The sequence below is a fragment of the Argentina silus genome (assembly GCF_951799395.1).
Source record: "Argentina silus genome assembly, chromosome: 10".
NCBI lineage: Eukaryota > Metazoa > Chordata > Actinopteri > Argentiniformes > Argentinidae > Argentina > Argentina silus.
Window position 1 is genome coordinate 10,979,068 of NC_139664.1, and position 27,993 is coordinate 11,007,060.

At 41.8% G+C, this 27,993-nt stretch overlaps 3 protein-coding genes across 5 annotated transcripts in view; 1 reads left to right on the forward strand and 2 right to left on the reverse strand.

The window, feature by feature from the left end:
* The window catches only part of osbpl3b (oxysterol binding protein-like 3b), a 31,984-nt gene extending 25,254 nt beyond the window's left edge, over window positions 1–6,730 (reverse strand). For all 3 annotated transcript variants that reach the window (XM_083679747.1, XM_083679746.1, XM_083679745.1), the window contains exon 1: window positions 6,507–6,730. The gene's annotated coding sequence lies outside the window, so the exon portion shown is untranslated. The remainder of the gene's footprint in view (window positions 1–6,506) is intronic.
* A 3,554-nt stretch (window positions 6,731–10,284) lies between these two features.
* spmip4 (sperm microtubule inner protein 4) lies at window positions 10,285–14,317 on the reverse strand (the record flags this gene model as incomplete). Its single annotated transcript, XM_083679397.1, has 9 exons — window positions 10,285–11,256; window positions 11,364–11,458; window positions 11,680–11,854; window positions 12,051–12,139; window positions 12,353–12,543; window positions 12,798–12,827; window positions 13,007–13,078; window positions 13,342–13,497; window positions 14,013–14,317. 9 exons carry the CDS (start codon window positions 14,315–14,317, stop codon window positions 10,285–10,287), a joined length of 2,085 nt encoding a protein of 694 aa, XP_083535523.1.
* Window positions 14,318–17,676: 3,359 nt separating this feature from the next.
* pde11al (phosphodiesterase 11a, like) lies at window positions 17,677–25,590 on the forward strand (the record flags this gene model as incomplete). The annotated part of the gene is made up of 20 exons (XM_083679398.1): window positions 17,677–18,450; window positions 19,188–19,346; window positions 20,223–20,312; window positions 20,519–20,659; window positions 20,850–20,908; window positions 21,057–21,177; window positions 21,340–21,415; window positions 21,524–21,591; window positions 21,773–21,865; window positions 22,495–22,545; window positions 22,694–22,840; window positions 22,935–23,042; window positions 23,218–23,327; window positions 23,440–23,530; window positions 24,013–24,113; window positions 24,260–24,337; window positions 24,452–24,515; window positions 24,631–24,705; window positions 25,008–25,091; window positions 25,240–25,590. 20 exons carry the CDS (start codon window positions 17,677–17,679, stop codon window positions 25,588–25,590), a joined length of 2,841 nt encoding a protein of 946 aa, XP_083535524.1.
* Between the last annotated feature and the right edge of the window lie 2,403 nt (window positions 25,591–27,993).

Sequence of the window (27,993 nt, forward strand, 5' to 3'; positions counted from 1 at the left end):
TAGAGAAATTGAGAGGTGTCATGCTATATCATATATAACATGAAGTGATACATTTCCATCAAGACAGGAGTGCGATTTTAGGTTATAGCGAGATTAACACTAGAAAGGAAAATAGCCTACTGTATCCAGGACAGGAAAAGTCTCTGAATGGTTAACAGACTCCTTGGCTATAGTGACAGACAGGTAAGCCTATGCAGTGTATCGTGCTTAGGCCTATACAACTTGTGACTGTCTGAAGATTCACAATGACATCTTAAAAGGCACAAGTTCTTGTTTAAAGGCTTATGGGTAGCCCCATTATCTTTGGTGGTAATTTCTGAAGTGAGCTATGCATTGAGTCAAGTTATGCATCTTCCAATACCATCATACCATCAAAAATGATGAAAATGTACTTGTATTTAGCCAATATCGCCCAGCCCTGCCAGGTGGAACCCATTATTGCTCTGTATGTGCGACCCGCTTATTGAATACTGATGCGATTAGGGCTGAGAATTAATTATCAGTCAAAGAATAAAAGTCACATCACCCCCTTAGTATTGCATTACATTGAACATGGAAAGTCACTCAGACCATCTGTAAAGTTCCCCAGAACTACAAGTGAGCTAAGCCTACAGCAGGCTATGCAGTGAGTGGAGGGGGTATGTACAGGGCAGGCACCGAGAAGTTCTGTTCTCCCTCTCTTTGGCCCCTTTGGGGACTGGCTGTCGACTCCACTGGGCACAGCAATTAATCAGAGACCTCCTCATCCATCGCCTCTGTTTCCTCTCAGGCCTCCTCTAAGGCCTCCTCTCAGGCCTCCTCTCAGGCCTCCTCACACCCGGTCCATTGCACTAGGAGGAGGAGCACGAGGAGGAAGTAGAGCACTGACAAACCTGAAGTAAAACCTCCACAGAATCAGGGCACAACAGACTCAGTGCCTGCATGATAACTGCTCCTCTGTTATCTATGTAAACACACTGTGCATTCAATATCACGGCACAGCATGGTGATTCCCAGCAACAGATAGGCCTTGAGTGGAAATACATAGAAATTCTCAGCCTTCCACTCACAGGCCCAAGCCCACCATAAGGTGCATATTTCATTAGGACATACTGCTTGACCAAGGGGGGATGATGGCGTCTGCATCTGATAGCTCATGTCTGGGTGCATGCAGCCCACCCTCTGAGATGACCACACAGATGTGAGCGACTTCTCACAATCTGCTTTAGGCACTGTGAAGAAAGTCTGCCAAGCCCAGCGGGGCTAATTCCAAGAACCAAATTTGGCTTTGACTGAAGAGCTCTGGACACCACTTTCACTACTATCTACAATCACATTTCATCAGTTTGAAATGGTGCTTTGAAACTTTGTTATCTCTGATGGAAAATATTTCCTGAGCCTAGAGCAAAGTCTTAGTCTAGACGGCTATGCCCACCCCCCCCACCCCCCGGTCTTATGAGGAATACAGGGTGAGAGGAAGGTGAAGGGGGTTTGTCTGCCATGTGTTGAGGGTGTAATTTCATTGATTTCTGAGGTGCCTTCTGGTGCATGATGGCCTAATGTCACACTCTACAAAATGCTGCATCGCATCCTGTTCATTAACCACATCCTCCTCCACTGTCTCCCTTCCCTCTCTCTCTACCCTCACTCTTCCTCAGAGTGTGACTGAGGTCTCTTCCTTTGTTAGACTCAGGGTGTGGGTGAGCCTGACAGCCTCATATCTCTCAACGCTGACTCATTACAACAGAGAGAGCCACAGTCGAACTTACATAAACAGAGGAGTGGGGGCAGAACATGAATGTTTAATTACAGAGTTGTGTTGAACTCCACTTGAGAGAAATGTGTCAAGTGACCTGCATGACACTGTGAGTGACCTGCATGACATTCTGATTAACCATTGCCATTGAAAGATGTAAGATTACAGTACTTAGTGCAGCAGCATTAGCATTCCACTTCCAGTAAGAAGGATGCAGTATTGCTCCAAAGCTGTTGAACCATGACAGGGGACAGAGATACTGGGATTCCTCCAGGTTCTGTGTGACATGAGACATGTTCTGACATGAGAGAACAGGCATTGGTCTGCTCCATTGGTCTAACCCTAACCCTGGCTACAGTAGGGCCATTCTATCAACACTGCTGCGCACACAGAGGGGAACAGTAGATTGTTTAGAAAACAGCAGTAACTCCAGAAACAGAAAAGTATTCCTCCTGAGCACAAATCACCAAAAATAACCTTATCCTACGATGCTGGATCTGCACATGGCTTGGAGGAGATTCCCTGCTATCCCAATATACATTGTTCACCTTTGAGCTCGCTGGAATTCTTTCAAACTGACAATACTGTACATGCACATTTCAATTCACTTCACTCTTCAAGAGAAACATATCAACCATTAAAGGACAAAAAAATGTTTTTAAAGAAAAGTGGAACACTAGGAAACATAAAATGTCTATAATGGTAGTACCAATCCCTCTAAGTGCTGCAAGTGGTGATGGATCTAGAAATAGCATCCCTTCCATTACCATCTATTTATAGGCAATTAGGGGTAAACAGTCTGAATCAGTCGAGTTCCCACATCTTAACAATCTGTCAGATTTGCTTTGAACCAGTTCAGCCAAGCTTCCCTACTGTAAGTCACTGGAGGATGGAGACATATGCATGCCTTGCCTCTTTGTACAATCATGGGAGCGAAGAAACTACAGCAGAGAAAAGTGAGACTCAAGCATCGACTTAAATGACAGACAAATGGAGAAAGGGAGACGCACTATAGATCAATACAAAACTTAACAAAGACCTCATAAGTTTAGATTTTGACAGCGTAAAGAGTTTCTTGGCATGGCAACTTGCGATGCAGATGTGCCTTGAAGCATTCTATTTGCGGTGGATTGCTTTTTTAGGTAATAGTGATCACATCTCACCCACAGGCCTTTGAAGCCTCCATGGCCTCTCCCTTTGTAGAACGCCATTACTTTTCTCCATTTCCTGCATTGGGAGCCGCACTTAATAATCCCCTCCAAAGCCCAGACCTAACTCTGACACAGATAACAAGACTCTCAAGCAGCTTCTAACAGCCCTTCCGAGTGACTTCACTGAATTCCATTTATACTGTCTGCTGTACTGAGGATACAGAGAGCAGTAGCTTCGCTTACGCTTAAGTAACAATCAAACCTGAGGGATGGCCAAGTTAATGTGTTTGGAAAACTGCAATGTTGGAGAACACAAGGAGTACAAAAAATATGAAGCTTCTGGAATGAGAACATCACATCATACCATATAATTTAGTTCCAGATGGTCAATGCAGGGCCTACTGTAGGCTAAGTGTTGGAACAACTGTAGTTATGACTCACGCTAAAGGGGACAGACATTCATTTCAACATGGTTTCATAATGGTATATACAGTGCCTTTGGAAAGTATTCACACTTTTTCCACATTTTGTTGTGTTATAGACTCAATTTAAAATGGATTAAATGAAAAGAATTTGCCATCAATCCACATACAATACCCCAGAATGACAAAGTGAAAACAGGTTTTTAGAAATTCACTCAATAAGTTGAATTGAGTCCATCTTAATGCAAGGATAATAGTTCATGTAATTTTGGAATTAATATCTTTGTTTTTATAGGGTCTCTGCATTGGATAGGAATCAATTACACACTGTGTGCATCAGGTTATATTGTGTGTTTAAATTGAGCCTATAACACAACAAAATGTGGAAAAAGTGAAGGGGTCTGAATACTCTCTGAAGGCACTGGTACCCAATGGTACCATGTCTTTAGACTATTCTTTTAAAAATACCAGAATCCTCCATTATTGAAGAACTTCAGAGCTGGCATGCTTCAAAATGGATAAGACCTTAAATAATTCATCTTAAAGCAATATGGAAAACAGGGAATTGACCTGGGGAGTGTGGGTGGCTTTCTATAAAAACATGCTTCTGTTCCCCATGAGGTACTATTATTTCTGTTAAAAGTTTCTGGAAGTAACCCCCCCTGTTTAAAATTTCATGAAGAAAAAAAACGTATTGTAAATGCTGGTCTGGAAGGGATTTATATTGGTCTTCCCCCCGTCCAGCCACGAAAAGTCTGATAATCCAGACAGCAACCTTGTACTCCAATGTGTAGTGGAGAGCAAGTGATACCATGTGATTGATAAGCTAGACTCAGGCTGAGGCAAATAGAATATGCTGATTCCTCATAGCATATCACATAGCGTATCATCTTTAGTTTAAATCTTATTCACTTATGGTGGACAATGGTGGACATCTCAGTCACACTTGACATTAAGTTGCTGTTACTGAAGTAAACAATAAAATCCATCAAATCAAAACCTTTAGAAAAGACAGAACCCACAAAACACTCAAACGCCTCATTCACCTGTTTACATTTCCAGCCACATGTACTATATTATGCATGTGCTGCCCACGCAAAAGGAGGCAGCTCCTGCCACCATGCATCAGGTCATCTCAACAGATGCTCTGCTGGTCCTGTTCATCTACTTCCTTACAAATACTCATGATTCTGTATACGCACATGCTATTTAGTTCTCTTTACGAGAATCATGCTAAGATAGTCTCCCAATGTCAGGTTATAGTGGTTCATTTACAGTAAGTCTGACATTACACATCATGTACACATTCCCATGGCAGATTACCTGATTAAAGCACCCGTGTCCATGGTAACTAACTATCAGTGCATTGAATGGGTTATCTCTGTAATATCCAGGGGTGTACGTAGCTAGGTTGCGGAAAAACCTCTCTCAAACAGAGGGCAATGCAGCATGATGCAGGAGTAGGTGACCTGGAAAACTGCAGTAGTCATACTGCCTCCAGTGTAAGCTCTGCTGCTGCAGGGATGTGAATGAAACTGAGATTAAAGATGAAAAGGACCCTCTATTGTGCATGAGCTATTCATATAATGGCTTCCTATGGATCCCATGACTGCACAACTGTGCTCAAAGGTTAAAGCATGCCAAAGGAAAACTAAAGCTGTTTCATAGGAAAATTCCAGTGAAGGTGACCTCAAGGGCTTAAGCTACTCCAAAGCCATGTTCCCACTTTCCTGTATCCAGAAAATGATTCTTTCACATCCACAAGATTCCAAAGATTCTGTTAAGTCCTGGCCTTTACAATATCCTTGTATACATGAGGAGTAAATGGTGAAAAGAGAATGTAGGGTATGGATGGAAGTCAAGGGCATGGAGCACAACACATTAGTCATCAACCTCAGAGACCAATCAAACCCACTAACAGCTGGGCTTGGCTTGACATTTTTTCAAAACATCTCAATAGCCCCTATTCAAGTAGTGCCACACTCTTTCCAAAACAAACCTGAGAAAGGTCGCTCTGTTGATGATACTGAACAGTGCTGGCTCAGAGGATAAATGTCTTGACCTGTACAACATGTTTGAGAAGTGGAGTGCAAATGGTGGATGTTTTAAATGGTGTTGTGTAAATGTCATTTTTCCGTGCTCTTTATAAAAACATAGTGAGCCTGACATAAATTCTCTCTCTCTCTCTTTCTTTCCTTTTACATGTAGGCCTATTCACCGAACAACATCCAGACCAAATTCCCAGCATAGAAGAACGCCATTTACTGTCATACCATTGTCATTTCTTTCAACAAACCAACTGTTCTCTCAAGTGCTGACAAGCTGGGCACATACCTAGTATGAAAATGGATCATCAACCTCACAACGCCTCCCTGCAATATCACACACCTACACACATGCATGTGAGAGAGACAGTCAGCCAGCCCTAACAAAAGATCTCTATTCACAAGTTTGCCATTTCAGTGACTGATTCATTGTTGCTTTAATTGGTGCCTTTACAATTTAAATGATTACACATACTGTATTGATAATGAGGTCTATATGCTAAATAGGGATGGTGGCGATGGGAGGTGGGATAATGAGTCACCCTAGAAACAAGAGATCCATCAGCATCTATCTTTTTGAATCATCTGTTTAGTAAAACATGTGGGCTATTAAAAGAGCAACTAGTTGCACAGGTCTCTGAACACTGCATGTAGTGCGTTTCACGCCTATTTTCTGAAATTACTTTAGATTATAGCTTTAATTCACACACATATTTATTGTGTTGGCTGGCTTGTTGCACACACTCCAAGTGACTGTAAATGATTGTAGTAACACGTTAATTACACACTAAAACTGGTCATTTGAAATACAATATAACCACTATAAATCACTTAACTGTTGTACAGTAGGATATGTTGCTGTAGGGCAATTACAGTCTGAACAAGATAAGTAACTATTTACCAACTACCGGTATTTGAGTTTTCTTGTTGAACTTTACATTTGTCTGTTGCGTTAATACAAGTAGGCTATTTCCATAACTTTAGGTGGAGCAACGGACCCAACTTCACAGCAAGAAATATTGCCCGTTCCAAAGGGGCAGTAGACTTCCCTGGACTCCACTCGAACATAGTGTGAAATTTCGTAATCTTGTGCGCAGGTAAAAGTAAGTAAAATACCAGACAGACAGCCGTCAATGAGTGTAGCAAGACTCACCTTTTAGTTTCTCTTGAGATGTGGATGCAAGTGATGCAGTGAGTGTTTGCGCAAAACAAGTAAAAGTATTTAATAAATAATAAAACGTCTACTGCGCGGGAGAAGTAAAGCAAAAACGTATAGCCTAATCAAAATAATGTACGATTATCTAAGACGTATCTTCCACACTGTTGACCATCACGCACTCAATGTTTCCGAAGTGCATGTACAGAAGCTCTCCAGCCTTTCACTGGCTCGAGTAAGCGGTTTATGAGGGAAGCAGTGAGATGTGTATTTGACAGGAACAATATCCAATCAGAGTAGGGGATGTCACGTCTTCACGGGCGGGATTGGTTACCGTTTACAGCATCTTTTCCGTGACGTAGAGGTCATGAGATTCCAAAAAGTCCCAGGTATGCTCCGAGAGGTGGCACAGGTAAACTCAATTAATCTTCAAGTCAGTAGTGTGGTGTACTGATTCAATTACTTAAAAGATACATTACATGTCTTGTTCCCTTCTGATAGAAACTTGCCCAGACACAAAAAAGGGTCACAGGCTGTCCCTTTAAAGAACTCTATTTGGGTTCCATGTAGAACCCGTTTGGGTTCCATGTAGAACACTTTGCACAGAAGGTTCTAAATGGAACCCAACGGTGTTCTACATGCAACCCATAAGGGTTCTTCAAAAAGTTCTCCCATAGGGATAGCCAAATAACCCTATTAGAACCCTTCTACTCCCCCCCCCACCACACACACACACACACACACACACACACACAATGCACTGACAGTGTAATTTATATTTATTTAAAATTATTCTAATTGATAGTGTACATGCCCCATACCCATTTCACAGCCTCTAGCCTCATTGTCTCTTAGCCTCGCACAGCCTACAGAATTAATTGTTTCATTGTTCTATTTTGTAAATTAGTTTTTGCTATTTTGTTAATATTTTGCTATCCTGTATGTGCAAATATACTTTATATAATAAAATAATTCTGATTCAGATTTTTTTCTAAGAGTGTAGGAATTAGTGTTATTGTTGGTGATGTGTTCTGACTCCATTCTCAGTCTGTTTTAGTATTCTATATTTTATCACAAGGTTCTTACTGAGTTCAGACAAGGTGTCAGGTACGGACAGAGTCAATCTAGGCTGCCCATTTGCCTTGGGTAGATCATATGCCTTGACTGTAATTGATTACTGTCTACAGCGTTCTCAGACACTTGAAGAGCATGTGATGTCCCACTGAATGAGGCACAAGTTGTGCCTTATAGTCAAATAAAGTTAGAATGGTTAGAAATTCAGCATGCAGTGCAAGAATTTGGCCTAGCGGGTTAGCCTGCTGCCACTAAAATGCACACATGACCCCTGAGACCATCAATTCTTTCTACCTGTAGCCTAACCCATCTCTGCCTGTCTCTCTCTACCATTCCCAGTGTACAGAACTTGTCAATAAAATATGTGAGAAGGGTGAAAGAAAACATTTGATATAAAATAATTCTGTAGGCCTATGCAAAATATAATGCTTGGTTTCTTAAAATAATTTTCCTGAACATGATAGAGAAAAAAATCTTTCCCCATCAGCAGGCTGCTCAAGGGTAACAAACAGTTGAATTAAGCAGTTATTAGACATGCTTTGCAACTAAATAGGTGTCTGAAGTTGTTGTTGCATTTGCATCAGATGTGTTCTTTTTGAATGGTGCAATGATAAGCCTAAAGCCTCATTAAATCATTCACTGCCCATTCAACTGAGAAATTTGAATTATGTGTATTAACTTGTAACACAGGGAGGGACCCCTTGTAAGCTCACTGACCCTGGATTCCTACTTGTATTGTTGAGTTGATGGCCTCCCTCTGTGACCATGACAACACAAAAGGCCTACAGCAGAGTGATATATCACTCTGACCTACAGTGTGCATGCCTTTGGGCTGCATCCACTTCACTAAGATTATTTCCTATCATTATTCATGACTTTGCAAAGCCATAGGGGCTAAACCAGACTATACTATTAGCCTTACTGAGAATAATACATTGTTGTCTTAAAACAATGTTTTCCAGGAATTCAGGCCTTGTTAAATCAAAACGAAGTTGTGATGGCAATAGGACAACGATTTATATCCTATAAATGTCAGTCATCCTTGAGCAGTGTGCCCTTGAGTGCTACAGCAGTCGCTCATTCCATCTCTATCTGAAAGACCGGATGCTTAGGGCAAATACAACAACACAGCAGAGGTATTTAGCAAAATTTTGTACAGTTTTTTAACTACTTGATTATTTATGTGACAAGGTCATTTTAATGAAGCTATAACAGCCATCAACATTAATATTTTTAAATATCTAAATAATCAAATTTTAAACATTTAAATAATGTCTAATCTAATCAATACAAAGAAGGATGTGATCATCATGTTGGGAGAAAACGTAGAACCCCCAGTATCTAAGGTTCAATTTAGAAAAGCTGATTTTAGGGATACACTGCCATCTACTGGACAAAGGGACAAACATCTACTGACACTATTATACCAAGTCTTACTCTTTTGAAGCTGCAGTGGCTGTAACCATTTATTAACCTATAGAAGAAACTCAAAATGTACCTATGTGAATTAAGTACTCAATTAAGACACTATTATTTTCACGACAAACACTGACTTATATAATACAGTAACAAGGGTTACAAGTGGTTTTCAAAAACATTATTTAAATGTTTAAAATTTGATTATTTAGATATTCTAATGTTGATGGCTGTTATAGCTTCATTAAAATGACCGTGTCACATAAATAATCAAGTAGTTAAAAAACTGTACAAAATTTAGCAAAATACCTCTGCTGTGTTCTTGTATTTGCCTTAAGCATCCAGTCTTTCAGAGAGAGATGGAATGAGCGGCTGCTGTAGCACTCAAGGGCACACTGCTCAAGGATGACTCACTGGCACAACAGTCTTTTGTGTAAAGTCAATCTCACTGCAATACATGTGAAAGGCATTTTTCACGTTCAGCCTGACTATCTGGAAGGTTCAATGCAGCACTTAGTGTACAAATGGGTATTCTGCACACTTCAAAGCATATTCTTGGCGGTGAACTCCTTTACCCCAGAAAGATAGTTCAACTTGATACAATTTTTATGTTTCTCATCTGTAGGTTAACTGACCATGAATGTGCCGCTTTCATGTGTTCCATATACATTCTGACCTTCAAGTTGATGCATTTAAAAAAAAATATATATATTATGTCCATGCACCAACCTCACCAAGTCAATTTCCTCTATGTGCAAATATACTTGGCCAAATAAAATAATTCACAAGTCCAAACTCTCTTACTTCTCATTTACAATGTGTCTTATATAATGAGGATTATTAACAACAGCAGCATAATCTCATGGATAAATCAAATCATTGTGGCAGGTCGGAGCCAGAGAACCATGTTATATAATTGTATCATACACTTCTGTTTGTAATTAAAACTCCATCTGACAGTGTGCATATTTGCAAAAAGAGGAACAGTCTGTTTCTTCATATCAGTCTGGTGCATAGAAATACACACACGCATGTCAAACCTTGAACAGTTATGCATCTATGGAGTCATGTAAACTCACAATATTCATGTAGATTCATTACATTTTATTTGAAAGTACATAGAAACATAGCATAAATAGCATTGAGGAAGATAAATGGTTGAGTTGACCAAGCATGAAGAATTTGCAACATAAATGCCAGACCCATCCAATGACTGCAGTCATGCATCTAATCATTTCTAGCCTCCTTCCAGACTGTGAGCAGAGTTGCAGAGTAGGAACGTTACTCAGTTATGAAAGTAGTAGGAGTTGAATCCGTAGAAGTGGTGTTTTCTCCCAGTGTGTACATGGTCCCGCAGGTCCACAGTGGCACCCTGTAGGGAGCTGTGGAAGCGACGATGCACCTCTGTGTTACTGAAGGAGTCCTGCAGCTCTAGCAGGGCTGACCGGCACTGGCCAAGGGGGACACCTCCACCTTTACCCCCTGGGTGGGTGGAGGACAGAGAAGACGGACGTGATTGGATGCAGGGGTTGGAGATGCTGCGTGGAATCTCTCTGTCCTGCCACTCCGGTTCAAGGGCATGCCTGAAAGGTCGCTCAATCTCAGCCAGTGCTGGCTGGCTAAGGCTGAATGGGTTCCCCCCTGCTGTGTAGGCCTGCTTCTTGCTGCTAGGAACGTCCTCATAACATAATTCTCTTTGGGTGTTATCTCTGGTGGCCTCCGTCTCTTGCAGGGAAAGGGGCAGCTGGCGGCGGTACAAGGCCAGGGAGCGCTCCGTGTCTGTGATTTTCTCCACTGTTCCCAGGGTAGCTCTGGTGGCCTGGCTGATCCTCTGTGGTTCTGTTGCCCCTGTGTGAAACTTCCTGACCTGGCATTTACAATCACCCCCCCCACATGTCTCACACCGTGAGCCTTTATCTTGGAGATGTGGATTGAGTAACACATCCTCAGACACTGGAGCAGGTCCAAACACATCCTCTGGCTCAGGTCTGAGTAGACTGGGCTCTTCATGGCTGCTGATGATCTCCTGTGGGATGATACTGTCCTGAGTGGGCCGGTGTTCCAGTAACTCAGGAGCAGCCATGTTCCACTGACACCCAGAGTTGTGTGTAGAGGTCCAGTCTGAATGTGGAGGTTCAGCATGGGGAGTGACAGGAGGGCGGTAGGAGCTCTCCAAGGCACGGCGGCCCTGCCGTAACCTTGCCTTACGCCCATCTCGTGGTTTAGGGGGCACTAGGACAGGGTGGGATCGCTCCCTCTAGGAGAGACAAGCACTGGTTAGGAGGCAGTTTGGATAGTTAGATCTTTTGATTAGAATATACTGTAGCTGCAAGGAGTACTGTGTATGCACACTATTTATATTACCAGCGGTGCTGTGTATGGAGTCATCTTTCCAGTGACCATGTCAATTGTCTTTTCATGGAAGTCATCCAACCTCAAGGGGTTAGTGGGTCCAGTGCCTGAAAAACGAATCTGAATTAGATTGTTTTGATGTTTATGTGTTTGCAAGATTCAGGTTTTTAGCCCTACTGTGAGAGAATGTTATCCTAAATAACATAATCTTCTCTTTTGTTTTGTGAAACTACATTGTTATACATTGTATGATTGACCCATTCAGTATGGCCCAATGACATCTTCCCCCCGTTACCTCTCTGTTAACACAGTGTTTGTGGCTCTGTACCTGTGAAGTGCCGTTGGTAGGAGGTGATCCAGTGTGACTTCTCCACATTGCGGAGCATGTTGGCTGTCCGTTGTGATAGTGTGATATCCCAGTCACGCAGAGTAGAGTTGGGAAAGGCTGTCTTTTGGGCCTTGGGATAGAACACCTGGCCTTCTCCCTTCAGTGGCTTGATGTGCTGAGACCCAAAGGGACAGGTGTTGTGTGAACAGATGGAGACAGTTATGTAACCCTTCTCTCTCTCATTATAGTCATTCAACTCAGTGAGAACATTTCGTTAATTGGGCTGTTACATGAGAATGTTGTTATTCTATCTAATGTGCCATATTTGCACTGGTCATTTTTAGTTCTCCAAATTGACTGTGGCTACTCACATCCTGGAAGCCATGTTGTCCTGGCCAAGCCATGGATTTCTTTCTGGTTATAATGGGTACCTCCAATATTTCATGACGGTAGGGACCACCTGTGATTTAGAAAGGAAACCTCATGTGGTCACACACACACACACACACACACACACACACACACACACACACACACACACACACACACACACACACACACACAGACACACACACACACACACACACACACACACACACACACACACACACACACACACACACACACCCTCTCCCAGTGCAGTGATTGGTCCACCATATCTTTCCCCCCATACCTTTTGTTTTGTTCAGCAAAGTGACGTCTGTAGCATTGGACGGGATGAGGGGGTCGAGGGGGTGTTGGGATGCAACTCGCACACCTGTGTCCGGGTCATCTGGTGAGCGGAATTTCGGGAACATGGCAAAGCGGGAAATGTGGGACTGATATGGATGTTCTTTAGGAATAGGAACCTTTATCATTTTTTCACTATTAGCAATACAGAACAAGAGAGACAGAAAGACAAACTATGTTAGTGACAAGTAGTAGAGCCAGACAATGGGAAGGAAAAACAAATACAAAAGTAATCTAGTAAAAAAGTAAACATTCAGACAGACATTGTGGAAAGCTGTAGAGTGGAGCTTTTCATTTATGTAAGCTGTTACTGTAAATGGTCACCGTGGTGATGGAGAAGGAGAAACTGAGATACTGTTAGGGTTGGGTTAGATAAAGATAGTACTTACGCTAAGTTGATGTCAGATGGTTTTGGCATACTAAAAAGAAACATTTAAATGTAAAATGAATGATATCACCTACAGTACATATTGTATTACACATACAGGTTTTGCAGAACACACATATATTTTTCTAGAAATATTAGAGACAGAATATTATATTGTTGTAATGCTAGTAACAGTTTAGTTATCAATTGTAATATAAAAACACAACCTACAGCTGGTCATTGAGGCGGACGTTACTTTTCTTTGTGGGAGTAAGGTCATAAAACTGTTGAATGGTAACATTCCTGTGAAGAAAGACTCAGTTAAAGCAGACTAACCAATATCATTGTTAAGTGAATGTTGACACTGTACAGTACTTCAAAAGAGAAAGGTGATAACTGAATTCTCAAGTGAAGTTCCAATGCACAATAACTGGTCAATCGTGCTTTCAGGACCTGGGTTACACTTTTAATGGGTTTTTTTAAAACTTTTGAATAACAACTTTTGTTTGGTCCTTTTGTCAGTGACATAGAGTGTTTATGCTTAGTTGTATGTGCTTAATGTATACTCAGGTGGGACGGTTCCTCCATAGCTGAAGTGACGATGGCCTTTGATGGCGGCTGGGGTGCGGTGACTCCTCTGGGACCAGGACGCCATCTGGTGGCTGGAGTGCCTGCTCTGTCTGCGCTGGGGGAGGCCTGATGATGTGAGTCTACTAAGCCTTCTGGGAAATGGAGTGAGACACAAATGAACACCTACTGTTGAGAGACAAGTTCTTGTCTACTTGTTCTAGTGTATGTTGTTGTGTTGTTTGATCAGAATCATTGATTAAAGAGAATGAATTCACTCCTCACACATGCAGCTTAGGCTACAAGAAGATTGACTTTAGAAAAAAACTGAACTTACGAGAACTGAAGTTGTGATCCACAAATACATTCATACATGATACATAGCATACATTGCATACCTACAGTACTATATAGTGAATCAGCACAAGGTACAGTATTGTATAAAAGCAACCATAATACCCATTAGGTTAGATTTGACCACTTTTTTAATATGATATAGAATAATTGGAATGATCTCTTCTCATCATTTAAAGTTGGTTTACATTTTTACTTTGTTTAGTATACAGGATACATATAACAACCCCAAAATCACGTGAATATAGTGCGTTGACAATTCAAATGGAGGCACATAAGAGGCACTTAAGAATATGGGAGAATCGGTTTCTCTTACCTGGGTAGAGGTGGAGAGTGAGGGTTACAACTATGCTGCTCCTTGCTTTGTGTGTATTTGAGCGGAGTGAGGTAAGTCTCCTCTTTCAGATGTTGGAGGAGTGAGAAATAGTCACCCAGTGGCAGGTCTTTCTCAGATACAGAGTACACCCCCTGGTGTAGGCGCTTCAGAAGGGGGAGGTAGTCCTCCTGGTTCAGATGGATCAGAGGAGAATGGGAGGACCTCTGTTGATTAGGAGACAGGAAGGGGCTTCTCCCTATGTGTCCATGGCCAGTCGGATGTGCTTGGATTCCAAGCCTTGCCATAGTGACGGTTCAACCGTGAGCAACAGGATCCAGTTGAGTGACACCCTATCCAGGCCAGCCCACCAGGATTGTGTGAGCACACTGTCTCTGTCTTTGTGTTCTCACCAGGACCTGTGTAGTAGAGAAAGATGCTGGTGTGAGACACACTTGAGTATTGCAACCATGATATTTACTCATCATTATTTATACATTTTTTTAAATGTATGTAAAGAAGTCATGTGAAAAATGTATACACAGTGTGTGAATTTGTTATAAGTGCAGTAGAGACACATTTAAATGGCGATGAAAATGAACATACTGCAAAATGATCATTGATAACTTTCAGAGAGCAATCACTGCCTAGAATGTACAGCCTGGTGTCATCAAGTCTCCATCCTGATAATATTACAGTGTCACAGTTTGGTGAACTGTCACAAAGGGATCTGCACAGCTTCACAAAGACTGAAACTCTAGCAGGCCTTGAGTCAGTGCCTAATGACACCGGATATACACGGTTAAATGACAGAGGTGGTGTCTGGTTACTGTACTGCATGTTCCCCACTGCATCTACCTGTGAATGCATGGCGCTAAGTCTCCTGGCAACACGTCACTGACCTTTTAATCAGTGCTTTACAATGCACACGCACACCATGCCCACACCTGCATTATACATTCACAATTCAACGCTCTAAAGTTCAAAATGTATGTTCGTTTAAGAATGCATGTATGCCGGTCTTCAAACTTCAAACAGGAACGTACGTCAGTAAAAGGAAGCCTACCGACCCTGTTCCCAACGGTGACGCAATTATTAGGTCATAGAACTGAGAAAGAACTGATATCTCTATGAGTGAGAAGCGGTCTGGGGTCAATACACACTAAAGGCCTCTGGAGTTTAGAGTTATTTAAGTTAGAAAAATGTAAATAACGTTAAGACTTATACGGATTTTCCGGTGACAATCACGGATTAATGGTTGCATCAGTGACAAAAAGATGTAATTACCATTCAAATCACAATGGGAGCGATAGGTGCATTTCTATCGCGGCGGTAATGTGGGATCTTTGCTGTCCATGGTGCTGAAGTTGCACGAGAATCATAGCACGAACGGTTTCTCATCGAAAACAAAGGGAAGGAACTACAGTATATGTTCCATAATTCATGTCACGCAGAGTATAGGCCTAGTATTTATATAACTACATATCAAAAGAACTATTCGATTTCAATAACATTACTGTCCTCCTCTACGCTTTCATACACACGGCCTAATGAAGTGTAGGCCAATGTAACGTGTTTACATTAGGCCTATACTTCACACTGAATATATCAATAGCTAACGGACAGTTTTAAAACACACCACACCTGCTTAATCCAATGCTCTCCCATCTTAACCCTGCCCTCCAGCATTCCACCTCTAGCACAGACTAATCAATGCCATTGTCTCTATTTGGACGTGTCATGGACTGCTTGCCAAGCAGCTATAGCTCCCTTGTTCACAAGCTGTTTCAAGAACCATATTCAGCATTAGCTCCTTAATTAGGATTCCCATGAGACCTTGTCCAAAGTCTCAGGAAAACAGTAAGATTTATCACACAAGTCCAGTGACCAATTACCCCGTTCTGCCTCAGCGGAAGAGCTGCTCTCCGGATTACATTTCCTGCTGCTGCATTATAAATGTGCCATAGCCTGCAGTGATTTTTCCTCTGCCTGCTTGTTATTATTCAGTTATTAAAGAGGCAGTTTGATTAGCTCACTGGTGTCAAACTAAACCGCTGCAGGGCTGCAAACATAGAACTCTATAGCATCTCTCAATTGTACAGGCCTGATTAAACACGTGATATGATATGACACAATAGATGGGATAGTATACCCTTAATGGAAAGATGTAAGGTAGGATAAAATGCAATGTTGCATTACTAAGAAACATTGATTCCTTCCTCCTTGCTGTAAAACTACAATAGTTGCAAAACAACAAACCCCATCCTGTTGCATCCTCACACCACTTCATGTTTCTCTCCTGCACCATATCCCATGGACAATGGAGACATTTCTCCTGTTTTTCTCTCACATCTGAGCTGAGAGTGATAGGAACCTGCCAACTCAAAGCAACCAAACTGGACTGGTTTCTAGGAGAATAAAAGTGAGAGAGAGAGAGAGAGAGAGAGAGAGAGAGAGAGAGAGAGACCTTCTGTAGCACAAACAATACCTTATTCAGGAGCAGTGCAGTTGTATGAATGCAGCTTTCTGACAGCACTGCCTCTTTAGAGAGTCTGAAGGGGCAGGCACAAGGCCACTGGGCGCCCAATTAACACAATGCTAATTGAATAGCATATAGAACACAATACCACACTCCGTGGGCAGAGTAAAGTCAAATACCCATGTGAGGCTTTTAGTGTGAGATGTTGCAATATTGAGACATACTGTATAATTGCATTTGTGTCGACTGCAATACATGTGTGCAACCAAGTGTGCTGCCTGCCAGGGCTTATTTGTGTCATTGACTTAGCTGGTAAAATAAAGGATAGATGAACACATTGTATTTTGCTTTCAGTCAGCTCGAATTTGAATTGCAGTAAATCACGCTCTAAAACCCTAATTGTGCTCCACAAACTTCAAAGCCTGTCTTACATTGGAGGGACCTGGGGGAGAAACACTGATCTGTTTTATAAAGTGGTAATTGGCTGCTCAAGGTGCGCTAGGAGTGCAAACAATTGAGGGTATGGACTTATGTAAATGTTCTTCCTCTCACTCTCTCTGTGCTACACACACACACACACGCACGCACGCTCTCTCGCATGCACCCACACACACACAGACACAGACACAGACACAGACACAGACACACACACACACACACACACACACACACACACATACAATCCTGATCATTGGAAATGTGCCTAGTTAATCTTACTTGATTTCAAGGACCTTTTTATTAAAGTTCATTTGAAATTTTTATTCATTTTAATTGGATGTCCTGCAAAAAGAAGGTCCCAGAATGTGTCTAACCATTTTCTTCTTTTTCTTGAGAGAATATTCAGACAAGCAGTGTTTTTCCACAGCTCTGCATTGATACAGCATCCCCAGGGCCACTCAGTCTCACCTGACTGACAGCCTCTCTGCCTACATGTGGCGTCATCAATTCAGTCTCAACAAAACAGGATTTATTCTTTATTTATTTAATACCCTGACAATCTCTGCTCGCAGCATTTCAGAGAGGAGGACGATGGATTGGCTTAAATGGGCATTGAATAAATGAACCGCTGAAGCGGTTTCACTCTACTCAGAACCTGGATAGCAACCGCCTCAGAGCATTTCATGAATTGACTTAGCAACTCAATTATTTTTGCTACATTCACTGCTTCATTGTTTTCCAGTTTTCACCATGACTACTTTTGACTTCTCGGATGTTGAAGCGTTTTTGGACTGCCACCCGGACCTCTTTGAGGAGTATGTTATTCGAAAAGGAAAATCTGATACAGTAAGCAGGTGGTTGAAGGAGCACCAGCAGTCAAAAGTCTCAATAGCCGAGGAAAAGCGCGGCGTTCCCAGGGACCCGCTCTGGCCGTCCAACCCGGACGGGCTTCAGCGCCGCTCGTCCCACATGGAGCTCCGACGGAACTTCGCCCGGTCCAAAGCCATGACCGCGCACAGAACCTACGACGAACATGTCAGTCTCAGCGAACATGAGTCTCAGTCCAGCATGAGACGACGTGCACTTCTGCGTAAAGCCAGCTCCTTGCCCCCGACCACCGCACACATTCTGAGCGCTCTACTCGAGTCCAGGGTTAATTTGCCTCAATATGCATCCAGCGCCATCGACTACAAATACAGACTGAAGGAGACTAACGAGAGGGAGTTTTTCCTCGAGTTGGTTAAAGATGTTTCCAATGACCTAGACATGACAAACCTGAGTTATAAGATCCTTATCAATGTGTGTATTCTTGTGGACGCAGACAGGTGCTCGTTGTTCCTTGTTGAGGGACCCTCGCACAAGAGAACACTCGTGTCGAAGTTCTTCGATGTTCACTCGGGTACCACGGTTCGACCATCTTCGAGCACTCTGAACTCAAATGAGGTGCAGGTGCCATGGGGAAAGGGTATAATCGGATATGTGGCGGAGCACGGGGAGACCGTAAATATCCCTAACGCATATGAGGTAACGTTTATCCACTTTATATATAATTTCACTTTTCAATTAAACAAAATAATGAAATGTTAATGTAAAACATCAGCCATGGAGACACTCAATTATCCCACACCCGTTACACTTACTTTATGATAACTTTTACGCATGATGAAGAATGATAACTCGAGGCATTGGAGCAAATAATAAGGGTTATTATGACAATCAAGTCAAAATACTTGCTATCCACCATCGTTTCCGACGACAGGAATATTAAACCAATGGCCATCCCATCCAGTTGCCATCAAGGTCAATCTCTCCTCCGCAGTTGCGTGTGCGCCCTACATCATTATATCATGGCCATGGGCGTCTTGCGAGGCAGTGGCAACATGTTGACGCTGGTCCTCCCGGGGTCTATCAGTGCAATGAGAGAGATACATGTCACTGTGGGTTTCCCACTCAGTGGATAAACTATGCCAGAAATTGAGCAGACTCACGTGATTTTAATAGATACTAATGAAGCACTGTTCTGGGACTCAGCAAAGCACTTATTTTATTCCAGAGCAGCTTTACATGGCCTAGTTGTTGTGCACATGGGAACGTCATTTACAACACAAAAACACACACATTGACAGTAAACTTTAGGTAGAGTCTGTCTGTCTGTCTCTCTCTCTCTGTCTGTGTGTGTGTGTGTGTGTGTGTGTGTTTGTGTGTGTGTGTGTGTGTGTGTGTGTGTGTGTGTGTGTCATTTCTTGTATCCCTTTCCTTAGGATCATCGCTTTAGTGATGAGATAGACAAGCTGACAGGCTACAAGACACAGTCCATCTTGTGTATGACCATCTGTAACAGTGACGGAGAGGTCATTGGTGTGGTGCAGGCCATCAATAAAAACCCCATGGGCACACACTTCACTGAGGACGATGAGAAGGTGAGCCTCCTGTATCTTCCGTCTCCCTGGGGACATGCGGTTACAGTGATGATAAAACTCATCACAGTTTGTACTGTGCAAGTTCAGTATACAACTAATTAATGAGCTCACTTTTACCACATTATTTCTTTATTAATGTGATTTTGCATGGATTGCATGGCTGTATAGTTTATATACAGTGTGCATTATTTCAATTGGTAGGACATGTCCCCCACTACATTTTGCCTCCACCAGAGGGAGATCAGCTTTGTCTCACAACCAAACAATGGTTTATTAATTGGAAAAAAAGATTAGGCTTGCATCCTTAATGCCCACTAGGTGGCAGAATCGAGTCATGCAAGTCCATAATTAGTGCATTCTGCTCATGCATTATAACTTAAAATAATAAAATCCTGACCAACCTTTGTAATAACAAGGATGCCAGACACTATGTGACTTTGTGGTATTTGCAGAATCTGTTTTATAGTTTGCGGACGAAATAGTGTTGCCAATATCAAATAATTTAGGGATATGGGTTTTGTGTTTAGCTGTGATTACAGCATTTGAAATGGGGTAAGCAGTATCCTATAACTGTCTTTGTGTGGCTGACTGTTTGGGAAAATGAAAAAATGACTCAGTCTACCTGATGTGACTGATTGCACATTCAAAAGAGCTTAATTAATACTTAAGTCATTCATTTAGTAAATCAATACTCCATTAAGAGGAAAGCAGCCAGGTGTGTTGAGAAGAGGCTAATAGACTAGCCACACACACACACACACACACACACACACACACACACACACACACACACACACACACACACACACACACACACACACACAAACACAGACACATTCATTTTCTCCTACTCAGAATTCTGCTTTCCCCCATCAGGTGCTGCAGATGTATCTACCGTTCTGCGGTATATCGATCTCCAATGCCAAGTTGTTTTCAGAGTCTCGCAAGGAGTATGAGAGGAGCAGGGTAAGATGGCCAACACCTACTTGGTTTTCCAACTATACAAAAGTAGAAGGGACTGATGTGTCAGGTAACAGACAAAGATAGAATATCATTTAAAGGCACCTTTTTGCCTATAAGAGGTAATACACACTATAATAGATTCCCCACTAGCACTACTATGTCCTCAGTATGACTTTGATGAACAGAGGTCAATGTTGTTATTCTCTCAGGCTCTGCTGGAGGTGGTGAACGACCTGTTTGAAGAGCAGACAGACCTGGAGAAGATTGTGAGGAAGATCATGCAGAGAGCCCTTACCCTCCTCCAGTGTGAACGCTGTTCTGTGCTTCTGCTGGAAGACATACACTCACCTGTGAGCCCCCAGCTCCTCTCTCCTCTGCTCTCCTCTGCTCTCCTCTGCTCTCCTCTGCTCTGTTTTTCTCTTCCTTTCTGTTCTCCACTTTTCCCTCTCCAGTTTTCTCCTCTTGTCTGCATTCCTCCTTTTTAACCAGGTCCACCTCTTCATTCTACACTCTCTCACTCTTATGTTGTCTCTACTACAGGTGGTGAAGTTCTCTAAGACCTTTGAACTCATGTCTCCCTTATGCAACCGTGACATCAGGTGAAGGCTTGAAACAAGATGTTTATTCAAACAATTCAGTTTAGTTGCATGTGAACTGGGATAAGCAGAGTGAATTACTGTTTTTTCTCAGAACAATGTATCTGGATTTTCTTGAGAGCCTTGTTTTGTGTCTCTTTGACAAAGTCAGCATGGAGAAGCTGTCCTGCTCTGATTGGTTGATCAATAACAGCATTGCTGAGCTAGTGGCGTCCACAGGACTGCCTGTCAACATCAGCGATGTGTGTCAGGATCCCCGCTTTGATGCAGAGGTTTGTGCTTACTGTATCACAATGAATTGCGCGCACGCATGTATGCACGCACACACACCCACACACACACACACACACACACACACACACACACACACACACACATACACACACACATACACACGTACGCACATAATAACATCCTACTCTCCACATCCCCAGGCGGATCAAGCCTCAGGGTTCCACATCAGATCAGTATTGTGTGTCCCCATATGGAACCGGACTCATCAGATCATTGGTGGGTTCCTCACTTTGCCTTTCCAGTTATTTTACTCTTTTAGCTATGTAATTATCAAAAAGATCAGTATACTGTAGCTAATACATTACTGTATATGTATTTTCAAAGGGGTTGCCCAGATTCTTAATCGCCTGGACAGGAAGACATTCAATGATGCAGATCAAAGGCTATTTGAGGTGAGCTCCCTCTTGACTCTGTACTATCCTCAGGAGGCACGATCTATCCACACAGGTTTTCTCTCTGTCTGTGGTCATTATCTGCAATATGTGTTTTGGACATAACAGTTCAATGAAATGGATTAACAGTATTACATCGTATTACATCGTTCTTAACCTTATCATTCTGCTATCCACACAGGCTTTTGTGATTTTCTGTGGGCTGGGAATCAACAACACTATGATGTACAATCAAGTGAAGAAGACATGGGCCAAGCAGTCTGTGGCTCTGGATGTGAGCACTATCTTCCATATACTTATATTACCTTACATTAATACTGTTTCAATATGGTCATAACAGTCATAATCATAACAGTATTGTCTACTTACTGTCTACACTTACTGTGCAGTATTGTTCATGTTGAATTGAATTGTTATTATTCTCTGCAGTACAACCTGGGCACCCACACAGATATTGAGCCAACAGGGCTCTGTCTCTCTACCATCAATATTTCAGCCATTTTCAATAATTCATGATAAATATAGTCCTGCTCAACTCATCATATCAAAGGCAAAGCAGATTTATATTTCTATCACACTGCCTTCACTGTTTCATTAGGCGCTCGGAGGAAAATGCATTCTGTCAGACAGCGAAGCCCTAAGATTCACAACAAATTGACTCTAAAAACAGATTATAACACTCTTTGATCCTGCATGTCCTGCAAGAGACGTGAGAAAAATGCATTCCATCATTGTTGTCAAAACAGTGTGAAGGCATGGTAATAATTATGCATATGGTTGCATGGATGGAATAGTCTATTCCAAAGTAAATTCATAATGGTGCAAATAATTCATGACAGTCATTTTGTAACCTACTGGAGTGTCTAAGTAAATTTTTGTGACAAAGTGTTTTTCTACGTGTAGATGCTGTCCTATCACGGTACATGCTCCAAGGTAGAAGTTGACAGACTGAAGGTACTGTTTGTTGTGCAGATTCATAGTTGCTGTAGTGAACGATGACTAACACTAATTGAGTGATTCATCATGATAATGTAAAATTGCAACTGTAGTTATCTCTCTTGCTGAGGCTGTGTGATTGACAGCTGTGGCCTCACTCCCTCAGGCTGCCAAGATCCCCCTGAGCAGTGAGTTGGGCATTGACGAGTTCCACTTTAACGACTTCTCCCTGGATAATGATGCCATGATCACTGCATCGCTCCGGATGTTTCTGGAACTGGGTGTGGTCCAAAAGTTTAAAATAGACTACGACGTGAGAAACTTCTGCATATCTGATTTGTAAATAACTGATCAACAGTAAAAATAGGAGGAGACATTAGTTTATGGTTGTCCGTCATCTCTCCCAGGTGCTGTGTCGCTGGCTGCTGACTGTGAGGAAGAACTATCGCACTGTGGCCTATCATAACTGGAGACATGCCTTCAACGTGTCCCAGTGCATGTTTGTTATGATCACAGTAAGTTACCTCTGTCATTGCATGGTTCAAGATTAAACTGTTAACATGTCGTAAGATATTCAGTTTGTTTTGTTTCTCAGTTGGTTTCAAAATCCAATCACATTGACAGAGAAAAAGGTTATCCAATAATTACGTCTTGAACAGTCTCTACTCTTCTACATTTCTCTTTCCACAGACTGCTGGTTTCCAGGATGTTCTGTCGGATGCAGAGACTCTGGCTTTGATGGTAGGCTGTCTGTGCCACGACTTAGATCACCGGGGCACCAATAATGCTTTCCAGGCCAAGTAAGTTATCTGAGCCTAGGAGACAATGAGGAAGCAGCCGTCTCAGCTAATTAAGGTCTCATTCAATCAGTCAGTCAGTCAATCGATTGAACCACTGTATTGACCCCTATAGGACGGGCTCTGCTCTGGCCCTGCTCTACGGGACGTCAGCCACCCTTGAGCATCATCACTTCAACCATGCCGTTATGATCCTACAGAGTGAGGTGATAACCCTGGCAACCACAGCCATCACCTACAAGCCACCTGCTTTACCTAAGAGCTTCCACCTGTCATCCAACCCTGTCATTCATTCAACAACCATGTGTTACCTGGTGACCCATCTGCAGTAAATATTCACCAGCATGGTATCTCTCATAAAGCTTCTCATCTCACATGTTGCGTCTGTTGATACGACTTCTATCATTATATTATTCACTACAGGTTTAATTGACTGTGAAGTTGATTTACCTCAAGTTCGGGTCAGAGCCCTCCAGCTTTGTTTTTGATCACTGTGCCCTCCATTGATTTCCTTTAGCAGAGACTCTAACCATTCCTGATTAACACTGTTAATGAGACCCACACTGATATAGAGGGATGGCTGTCTACCAATAAAGAGAACAGTAGCATAGCATCTTTGTCACTATTACTTCCCATTCATAAAGTATACTAATCATATACTGGAGTAATGATTCATGTTTTCAAACAGGGTCATAATATCTTTGCCAACCTCTATTCCAAAGAGTACAGCAGCATGATGCAATTGCTGAAACAGGCTATCCTCGCCACAGACCTCACTCTGCACTTTCAGTAAGTGGTCCATGAAAAGCAATAAAAGATGAGCAACATGTCAGTTATGTTTGATAAAAGTTAAAACCGAATATAATAGATTGAAATTAATAATTTCCTAATTATACCTAAGTATACTATACTTTAAATGTTTGTTTTGCGAACAGGCGAAGGACCAAGTTCTTTGATTGTGTGCTGTCTGGAGAGTTCAGCTGGACAGACGAGGAACACAGAGAAGTTCTCAGGTCTTTTACTCTTTATCTTCCATCGAACCAACAATCACCTTAACTTGATAACTAAAGAATAAGACTAGTAAAACATTAGGCTTGGCCATAAACAACCTTTGACCCTTCAAACAGGTCTATGCTGATGACAGCATGTGACTTGGGTGCTGTCACCCGCCCGTGGGAGATCTCCAAACAGGTCAGATGTCACAGAATGCTTCAAGAACTCAATGATCCTCCCATTATATTTCCACAAACCTCACTCTGTGTTTCTATAGAGATTGTGATCTTTGACATTGATGTCCTTACTGTAGGTTGCAGAGTTGGTGACGAGTGAGTTTTTCGAACAGGGTGACAGGGAGAGGTCTGAGCTAAAGCTGACTCCAGCGGTAAGCACTTCTCAGCTCCTTTTAAAGTCTGAATCATCAATATCACTTTGATATTAGTGCTCAAACCACTTCTGTAAATGAGGAGTCAGGTAAGTTAAAATACCATCATGGCCCTAGCACAGCATTAAAGCAGTAGACTTTTATCTTTCATTATGCCTTGCCACCAGCCCCAGCATCCAGCCCCTTGGGTTCACAAACTGTCGCCTTGATGTGCACGGTTCTTTTGATATGCAACTGTTGGGGCAGTCATTTGGGCTGATTTTCGTGGTGGGTAATAACAGAAGCTTCCTGCTGCTCTGTAGGCCATCTTTGACCGTAACAGGAAAGATGAGCTGCCCGCCCTGCAGATGGAGTGGATTGATGGGATCTGTAAGCCCCTCTATCAGGTAGGTTGTTCATGTGATCACATGTGTGCTATCAACAACACTCAATGTTAACATTAACAAATCAGTTTAGAAATTTGCATTGGTGTGTTCATGAGAATGCCTCCTTCTGGGTGGTTAAAGCCAGTGTCCTATATTGTGTCTCCCCCAGGCTCTGGTGAAGCTGAACAGGAAGCTCCAGCCCATGGTTGATGGGATAGATGCCAACCGATTGAAGTGGCAGGGGCTCTGCTCATCCTATCAGCAGACAGGCATAGCCTCAAAGTCTCATCTGAATCCTGAATGTGGTTCAAACCCGGGTTTACAACATGACCCAGAGTGCAAGCAACACCCAGAGTCCAATCAGAACCGAGAGTCTGGTGAAAATACAGAGTTTGGTTCAAAGTCAGAATCTGATCGGGATTCAATGTTCACTCAAAATACAGAGTTCAGTCACTATCCAGAGTCAGATGAGAGGATAGGTTCTGGTGGGTTCCCTCCAAGGCAGGGAGCTGAGGAATGAGAGGGGTAGAGGGGACAGGGCAGAAGTGGGCGGAGCTCTCTGATAGAATCTGTGACTTGGATCTGGTTGAGTTCTTAAAAAGGTATTTTTTTACTCGTACCTCGAAAACACTGTCAAGTTACACTGTTGCCAGTTGATCTTTATGAATTTCTAATTGCAGCAAAATATTTGTGAAAGAAAAGTTTTGATGTTTTATCATTTCTTAGATGACAAGCTGGTATAGTTGCAGTTACATAATAATGTAGGTGGGGCCAGTCATTTTATTACCTTTTTTTCGTATTCGGCCTAATACACTCAGGTCAAGTGGCTAGGCTAAGACAGTAAGTTTACACAGCATGATTCCACCTGCAGTGCACCGCTTTAGTGAAATGTTCTAATTATGTCCAAGAGATAGAACTGCTGTTTGCTTTGTTAGTTTAACTTGTGTATCGATAGTGATAAAAACCAAAGAAGGTCAGTAACCAATGTCTTTTCTGGAAATGCTTCAAACTGAACGAAAACCATTGTTATGCCTTTACAGAACATAAAGGAAACACTGTGATGTCTCTCTCTCTCTCTCTCTCTCTCTCTTTCTCTCTATCTTTCCGAAGCATGATCTTGTTCCTGAATGTTTACGTGTCAGCTACTGTGTATGTGCAGTAGTTGTCACATTTGAGTTTTGCTTCTTGAGATTTATGCTACCTCTATGACAAACCTTTGGTTGCATGAGATTGCTGTACAGTTTGTTTACTCAGCCTGTGGCTGGTCAGTTGTTCTGTGAATTGTATGCATGCATAATAATGATACTGTGTATGTATATGTATGCATTTATTTGTCAAATCTTTGAGTATACAGTTCCTTCGGAAAGTATTCAGACCCCTTCACTTTTTCCGCATTTTGTGGTGTTATAGACACAGTATTATTGAGTGATTTGTTGATGACATTTTTGCATTTTAGCTCATTTTAAGAGTGTCATAGCAAAGGGTCTGAATACCTATGTACGTGAGGTATTTCTGTATTTAAATTTTAATACATTTACTGAAATTTCTAAAAACCTGTGATTCTGGGGTATTGTATGTGGATTGATGGCAGATTCTATTTTAATTTAATCCATTTTAAATTGAGTCTATAACACAACAAAATGTGGAAAAGGTGAAGGGGTCTGAATACTTTCCGAAGGCACTGTATGTATAATAATGTTTTTGCGATCCAGGTTGGGTGTCATGGTGATAGTCTTAAATATGTTGTGCATCCCTCTATTGTTGCTACTGGACGTTGTGGAAATGTCTTTACTTTTGATGTTCCTGGGAGTTTGGTTGCATGAAATGAGGGTAATATTTCCAGAATGTAACCCAGTTAGAACATGTTCCATTGTTTTTTTTCAGTTGATGCCTCTTTCTGAAGTGAGAAACTAGAAAAGTACATATGGGTAGTTTGCTTTTTAGGCATAAAGGAAATACAGTTTTCTATTTTAAATAACAAATCTGTAACAACATAAAAAAGTCAAATATTTTTCATAATTTAGGCTCTATATTTATGAGGGGTTAATAATTGGCATTTTTGCTCACCATTTCTACATTCTGCACTAAAAACCTAATGGAAGACTGAGAGAAAATGTGCCATTTCTAATGAACATTTCTAATGAAAAAATCTGTCTGTGGGTTTGTAAATAAAAAGCACTGGCATGCGAAAAGATGGGCTTGAGTGATTTGTGATTTACGCAATAGGTTAAAGCTGAACATTATGATACTAGGCAGTTCTAATAAACTTTTTTGTGAATAGTATGTGACTTAGGCCTACTATATTTTCAGTAATAACTGAGTTGATTGACTCTGGGTTGATTATGAACTGGTGGGTATTCCAGAAAGAGAGCTTAGAAAATTCAGCTAACATGAAGTTCGAAGTCAGGATAATTCAGTTCCAGGGAGGCTGATTCGGAGTCCAATGAAGCCGTTTAATCACAGCTGAATTAAGTCGTTCACATGATGCACTTAAAGGCACAAGAGATTACACCGATAACTCCATTGAAGTAATGCAGAACGCTGCAACCAAGAGCCATGTCAGTGCCAGGTTTTCATTGCAACCAATATCACCGCCTGCCGCTCATATTAACCCTAAAGTGAGTTAGATCATAATCTATGATGAAAAATACATGTCATTTGATATGTTATGTTCCATCCATTGATGGAATTTTCTCATTTTATTATTTAGCCTACGCACAATTGTGGTGTACAGTAGTAATTGGAGAAAGTATGGTCATTTAAAGATAATAAGTTATTATCATATTGCGCTTATTCATCGTATCCACGTGCGTTTTTTATTCTTCGTGCGTTTATCGTAATGTCTTGATTGACGTAAATCTTGCAGATAATGCAAGGGAGATAATCTGATTTTATTGGTAGAGAGCACGTGAGTTTAGTCTCA